This window comes from Echinops telfairi, unplaced genomic scaffold (genome assembly GCF_000313985.2).
Source record: "Echinops telfairi isolate 266 unplaced genomic scaffold, ASM31398v2 ScPeMD7_7457;HRSCAF=8495, whole genome shotgun sequence".
NCBI lineage: Eukaryota > Metazoa > Chordata > Mammalia > Afrosoricida > Tenrecidae > Echinops > Echinops telfairi.
The window spans coordinates 16,446,539-16,453,638 of record NW_022111357.1 but is presented as its reverse complement, the minus strand read 5'-3'; the positions used below and the strand labels follow the sequence as shown (position 1 = coordinate 16,453,638).

Below are 7,100 nucleotides of genomic sequence, written 5' to 3'. Positions count from 1 at the left end.
TGTATGATATACTGTGCTTACATAAAAGCTGCATTTCCAGTACGAGATGGAAAGCTTGTTCACCCAAAAAGGGTGAGGTTTTCCTGCCTGCTGGCACAACTGTACTAGCAGCCTCACCCAATTCCTTTTCCTTTTCTTCTTTACCCCAGTCCTGATACTGGACTCGTTTATCCTGACAGGGCGGGCAAACCCAGCTGCTGGCCTCCACCTACAGCACTTGCTAAGCAATTCAGCCTTTTCTTATAATGTCATGACTTTTTCTCTGCTTCTTGAGAGCACTTCTGGCTCTTTCTATGGGTCACAGGCTTATACCTTTGAACTGGACATGCTGAGAAATACACTAGAACCAGGAGAAATCACTATGACCATTACACTTAGTTTTCTTGACAAAGTGTTTGTGTGCAGCACAATTAGCCATGCACTGCATTTTTATTTTTTAAATCAAGAGTATAAGTGGACCCATGCATTCAAACCCACTTTGTCCAGGGTCCACTGTCTTTCAGCATGTGGCTCCTCCCCTTCCCTGTCCCAGCACTGTCCCTTACCGGATGCTCTGAGTGCCTGTATCCCTGGATTGGGTGGGGAAGGCCAGGCAGGCAGGACTCAGCACCCTGCCCCTTCCTCCAGGACAATAACGGGGTGATTGGGCTCCTGGAGCCCATGAAGAAGAGCATGGTGCCCGTGCAGGTCCAGCTGGATGTGTCTGTGGTGAAGGTGGCCTCAGGTGAGTCGGGGTACACACCCTGGGCAGGAGTTCAGGGGACTCTGTCTTAGGGCTGACAGACCTTGGACCCCACCCCCTGCCTTCCTCTCATCCTCAGGGAATGACCACCTGGTGATGCTGACGGCTGACGGTGACCTCTACACCCTGGGCTGTGGAGAACAGGGCCAGTTGGGCCGAGTGCCTGAATTATTCGCTAACCGCGGTGGCCGCCAGGGTCTTGGTAGGTACCCTTGGCAGTTCTGGCAGGGCATTTTGGCAAGCCACCTCCCAGTAAGGGCCCAAGCAGGGCAAGGAGAAGATTCTCTGGGACATCAGATAGACCTGGGGTGGTGGGTAAGACCTTCAAACCAGTCTTTCCTGGGTTTGAATACTGCCTCTGCTACCTACTAGCTATAAAACCCTGGATGTGGTCTTCTTATCCCTAAAATTCGGGGAGCATGAGTTCTTACTTAGCTTGTCGGGTTGTTGTGAAATTCAAGTCAGTGTTGAAGCGGATCGGGCACATGGGAAACTCATGTGAATGTTAGCTCCAAGACTCTGGGAAGCAACCTTGCAGGCACAGCTGTTACACACTCATCTGCTAACTGAAAGGCTGGCAGTTCAAACCCACTGGTGGCTCCCTCCATGGGAGTCAGAGCTGTTGACACGCTGCTGTAACCATGGCAGCCTAGGACAGCCTCTGGCCATTCTCCAGGCTCTCCTGGGCCAGAGGCGCTGCAGTGGACTCAAAAGCACCCAACAGCGGCCTGGCTGTGGGAGTCTTGTATGCTGCTGGCCTCGGTTTTCTCTTGTGGGAACAGGGCCGAGTCTGGTCGGTTTCCCTCGAGGGGCCCTAGTGGTACAGAGGAAGCAGGCTGGGGGAGGCAGCAGGGAACGGGGGCTCTGTGGGCCTGTCTGTCTGCCTCTAGCCCTGGCTTCCCTTCTGCCTACAGAACGGCTCCTTGTCCCTAAGCGCGTGTTGCTGAAATCCAGGGGAAGCCGGGGCCATGTGCGCTTCCAGGATGTCTTCTGTGGCGCCTACTTCACCTTTGCCGTCTCCCAGGAGGGTCACATCTATGGCTTTGGTCTCTCCAACTACCACCAGCTTGGTAAGTGTGGAGTTCAGCTCAGGCATCACCCGACCCTACCTCCTTCCCCCTTCCCTGCGTGCCCTTGGGATAGCCTCCCCGCTCCAGGCCTTTGAGGCTAATCCTTCAGTGGGGGGAGGCTATTCCTCACTTGGAGAAGGGGCGAGGAGGCCCCTCCTTGAACACCATCACCCCTGATGGTTCTGCCTCGGTCTTCTCTCTCCCGCCCCCACCCCCACCCCAGGAACGCCAGGCACAGAATCTTGCTTTGTACCCCAGAACCTGACATCGTTCAAGAACTCCACCAAGTCCTGGGTGGGCTTCTCGGGTGGCCAGCACCATACGGTCTGCATGGATTCCGAAGGTGGGGCCTCCTGGTCTTCCTGGTGAGGGGTGGCGTTCCCTGGGCCAAAGCCTGGCTGGACTCCCGAGACCCTGGCCTTGCACCCGGGCCTGCTCCTTGGCTGGACCAGACATGGGTCCGTGCAGCCAGCCCCTCGCCTGAGTCCCGGGGCTCTTCCAAGTGTTGGCCCCCTGCAGGCCTATGTGGAGGTTCTCCCACCTCAGGCCCCAAATTGGGAAGAAACCGAAGGCCTCCTCCTAACTTTCCTGGATCTGGGCTCCCACCTGACCACACCACTTGATTTGTCCAGAGCACTCCTGCTTAAACTCATCTCTCGCCTTCTCACCACAGGAAAAGCGTACAGCCTGGGCCGGGCTGAGTATGGGCGGCTGGGCCTCGGGGCGGGTGCTGAGGAGAAGAGCATCCCCACCCTCATCCCCAGGCTGCCTGCCGTCTCCTCAGTGGCTTGTGGGGCCTCTGTGGGGTATGCTGTGACCAAGGATGGTGAGTGGGGCTGCCCACCCTGGGTCAGGTCAGGGGCGAGCTGTCTCAGATGACCCCTAGGAGAGGGGAGTGAGGAGAGCAGTGCTTGGGCTGACGCGTTTCTCCTGGGTCTCAAGCACACGTACTAGTTCAGTCACGGTGATCTGTCCTGTGGCAGAGAAAGTGCACAGGGTCCCCAGACTCCTAATCCAGCCCCTTCATTATCCTCTCCTCCCTGGGGGACCTAGGATGTGCCAGCTTCTCAGGGAGCCCCCTGCAGTCTGAGTGAATGGAGTTGGGAGTGGACGCTTGGTTAGCCTGTGGTGATCCAGAAAGGCTTCCTGAGTGCTGCGCACACTGGGCCCCAGGGGACCACCCAGAGCAGTAGGGGGTGGGGGGGCAGGGGCGCTGGGAAGTGGCCAGTTAATATAGACTCTTGTTTTGTTTTTTCCCATGTAGACTCTATGCCTTGCCTAGGAGCCGAGAGGAATAAGTCAGGGGCAAGGTTTATGGTCTCTGGCCTACAGAACTCTTTTGACCTGTCATGGCCTTGGCTTCTCCCAGTGCTCCCAACCCCCTGGGGGCTGGGACCTTGCAGGCTGGCACACATGGAAGCCAGAATTCACTCCCACACCTCAGACTTCTCACAGAATGGGGTGGCTAGGGCTCCTAGAGCTCACTGCCCCCATCCCTCTCCTCCCTCACAGGCCGAGCTTTTGCATGGGGCATGGGCACCAACTACCAGCTGGGCACCGGACAGGACGAGGACGTCTGGAGCCCTGTGGAGATGACAGGCAAACAGCTGGAGAACCGAGTGGTCTTGTCTGTGTCCAGCGGGGGCCAGCACACAGTCTTACTAGTCAAGGACAAGGAACGGAGTTGATGAGGGCCTGGCCCCCGGCCCCCTCGACCTTCCTCATGGATCAGGGAAGCAGTGACAATTACGGACTCCAGCAGCTCTGCCCTCAGCCCTGAGCGCTCTTGTTACCTCCTGCCTTTTTCTCATCAGCGGAACTGAACCCCGTTATTCTTTTTAGTTTTTCCTTTCCTGCTTTGGGTACTCACCCTAAGATAAGACCTGCAGGATGACAGGCTGGAGGGGAAAGGGGCAGGGGCTTATCTCAAGGACCGTGGCTCCCCCGGAGCATGTGGATAGACCTTTCCTGGCACGTCCCTACCTCTCACGGCCCTGCTAGTCTCCACCTTGCCCACCGAAGAACCCTAGCTTCCTTTGGTGAGTGTTTGGTGCCCATGCACTGAACTCTGGGCTCTGTCAAGCCCCACCCTAGTCATGTGCCTCTCTGCCCCTAACAGCTTACAGGCAGGCAGACACAGGTACAGTTGCCAGAGTCAGCTGTCATGGCTGCGTGCTTTGGGGGAGGGGGGAAAGGGCAGGGCTGGCTAGCCAGCCATGGGATGGGCTGCACTCAGCCAAATGCTTGGCTCTGAATAGGTACCCAGGGGCAGAAAGGACAATGATTGTTCGCTTGACTGAAGGAAAAAAGCAGCCAACTAAAACTTCTCCTAGAAGCACAAAGCATTCTCCTGCCCCTTGGGCACCGCCCGCTTATCCAACCCTTTCCAGCTGCCTCACCTGCAGCCAAAGGCCCGAACACAGAAGGGAAACTAGGCAGGACAGGACTTCGGGGAGACGAGATGGTGGATTTTTAAAATATTGAAGGGGTGGAGAGAAGGGAGGGGAAGAGGTTTGGGGACAGGGAGGGGCTGGTCCCAAGAAACAGAACTTCTACAGTGACCAAGACCATAGAAAGTAGTTGTGATTTTTTTTAAATGTAAACTATTTTGGAGGAGAGAGTGAAATCTTTTAAAGCTTTGAATAAATTTAGAGTTTTATAAAAATGGGCCCCTTTTTTCCTATACATTTCCTGCTTTTTGAAGGGAATAACCCGCTGCAGGCCCAGGGGTCCACAGCCCTGGGGCCAGGCCTGGGACTTAGTGTCCAGATGTCCCGAGGTGCTGGTGTATGCTGCTCAGCTGCTGGTGCAGCTGTTCGAGACTCCAAATCTACACACTGAAGTTGACTGGGATTTTGGGTTGTGGGAATCACTGCTTTTTTTTTTTTCCCTTTCTTTACAGTACATTTCTAGAAATATTTAGTAAGCTTGGGTCATTTTCAACACCTGATGCAGTTTGTAAACATAATTGCACAATCGCTCTTAAAGGACAATTTCTGTCATCGAATGCAGACTTGACAGGCCTGTGAGCAACCAAAGCCTAGCGCTGACTCCGCCCCTCATGGTAGCCAGGAGCTTCAGGTGACCACTCATGTGCCACCTTGGCCCATTCAGGTGAAGTCCAACGACATCATAGCTCTGATCCCATAAGGTTATACTGGAGGTCAGAAATCCTCATCCAAGGAACTGGACACAACTGCACAGTAGCAAACAGAAAAGCGTCCCAACACAACACGTGTTACCTCACGTCTCCTGTATACAGTGATTTCCGCTGCTAGGCATAAAATGGCACAGTACATACATAACCTGTAATACATGTCTCGATTGTCATAATACTGGCTTATGTATGTACTGTACTGTAGATCGTTACTTTAATGTGAACTTTCCCTACTTGCAAATAAAAAAAATGTGCTGTGTTACAGTGTATGTATCCGCTCAGTCAGCAGCATGCAACCTTGTGTGCCCTGCATCTCCTGAGTGTTGTACTGTTAGCTCTGTTCTTGGAAAAAAGACTACCATGAGGCACAATATGACTCCCAAATGGTGCAGAGCCAGTGCTGGTGACACCGAGGGACAAAGAAGCTTGTATTCAGAAGTGGAGCAAACAGTTATTAACAAAAAGACAACATGAGTGAATGCTGTTGCTCATGGTTTAGGCATGTTTCCACAGCATCCACTCGTAGAGTGTACCGTTACACTGAACCCATCGTGGACGTTACGGGATGCATGGCTGTATTTCAAGCCTTGGAAACATTAATTCATTTCCTTAGTTGCGCCATTCACGTTTCAAGTACTCAGCAGTTACATGTGCGTGACGATGGCATTGGACCATGAACGTGGAACATTTCCCATCAGTGGAATGTGACATGGAACAGTGCTAAGACGGTGGGCCTGTGTACCTACAATAGGAGGTCTGTTAGGACCAGAATGATTCTTGGAAAAATGAATGTGATGTAATTTAAAAGGAAGCCTGTGATTTAACTCCTTGAACTGTTCATCCTAACGCAGATATGACTGACTAGAACTTGGCTGGAGAAAAAATCCCAAGTTTTATCTCGGTATTTTTTTTATAAAGGGGTGTTTGTATGGCTGCTATATCCTGCTTCCTGCTGCTTCCACAAAAGGTCCATTTGAGTTGTACTGACTTACTGGCATCTTCCTTTTTGACAGTGTAGCAGATGTTCAGCACCCTGACCTTAAACTAACAGCTGCTCTCTGTTGAGCACCTAGGGGCATAGTGAGTACCCTGTAGGTTGCTAACTTACAAGTTCAGCAGTTCGAGACACCTGCCTGCTCCAAGGGAGAAAGACAAGGCTTTCTACTCCGACAGAGTTAGTCTCTGAAATCCACAGGGGCAGCTCTACCCTGTCCTAAAGGGTTCCTGTGAGTCAGAATTAACTTGAGTGCATGGAGCAGGCCTTGTGAGAAGCACTTTATATGTGTGAGTGCATTTAATCCTCACATCAGCCTTGAAAAATAGGGACTGCACGACGACATAAATGGGGAAGCGATCCTAAGAGCTGAAGTGATGTGCTTGAGTTCCAGAAGCTATAAGTACACAGCTGATGCTGGAAGCTAAATTGGCATCCTGAGCCCACAGCCGCGATTCCTTTTCTTTGTATTGCACCTGAGAACTTTATAACACACTGTTGGCGCTTTCTATATATTAGAACAGTGTCCGGCACAATAGATGCTCTCTGTCTGCTATTACAATTCTTGTACATTTTTTATTTCCTTGTAGCTACCTTATTTTTCATGTGCTTAGTTTTAATGTATATATCTCATTAGTTCAGTGCTGGCATCTCTATCAGAAGTTTATAATTGTGTGTTCAAGCACATCAAGTAACATCTCAATTTCATCTTTCCATCCTGGACTGGCTACCCCCCAAAGTCTGTAACTGTAGTTATCTCATTTGGCTTAATAGTATCCCTGGTAGTGGAGTGGATTAAGTGTTGGGCTGCTAACCACAAGGTCAGCAGTTCAAACCTCCTAGGTACTCTGAGGGAGAAAGATGAGACTTTGTGCTTCTATAATTTACAATCTGGGAAACTCACAGGGACGCCTTTGACTGTCATGTAGGGTTGCTATGAGTCAGAATCAACTTGATGACGGTTGGTGTGGATGTGGCTCAGCTATAAATACTATGTACAAAGCCATGATAATTACATAAATGTTCAGTTCTAACAAAAATCACAACGAAGATGGAGACGTGTATGCATGAGAGCAGCAGTTGCTCAAATAAAAGCCACCAAAAAAAAAAAAAAGCCACAAATGAAGATAAAGTAGT

The 7,100-nt window shown here is 51.5% G+C and overlaps 1 protein-coding gene across 3 annotated transcripts in view; it reads left to right on the top strand.

The window, feature by feature from the left end:
• RCC1 (regulator of chromosome condensation 1) overlaps positions 1-5,228 on the top strand; it is an 8,065-nt gene extending 2,837 nt beyond the window's left edge. For all 3 annotated transcript variants that reach the window (XM_045299180.1, XM_004705054.4, XM_045299179.1), the window contains 6 exons: positions 628-724; positions 822-944; positions 1,657-1,812; positions 2,036-2,155; positions 2,486-2,638; positions 3,325-5,228. In XM_045299180.1, the coding sequence (XP_045155115.1) occupies positions 628-724; positions 822-944; positions 1,657-1,812; positions 2,036-2,155; positions 2,486-2,638; positions 3,325-3,500 (825 nt within the window). In that variant the 3' untranslated portion in view covers positions 3,501-5,228. The remainder of the gene's footprint in view (positions 1-627; positions 725-821; positions 945-1,656; positions 1,813-2,035; positions 2,156-2,485; positions 2,639-3,324) is intronic.
• Positions 5,229-7,100: the final 1,872 nt, after the last annotated feature.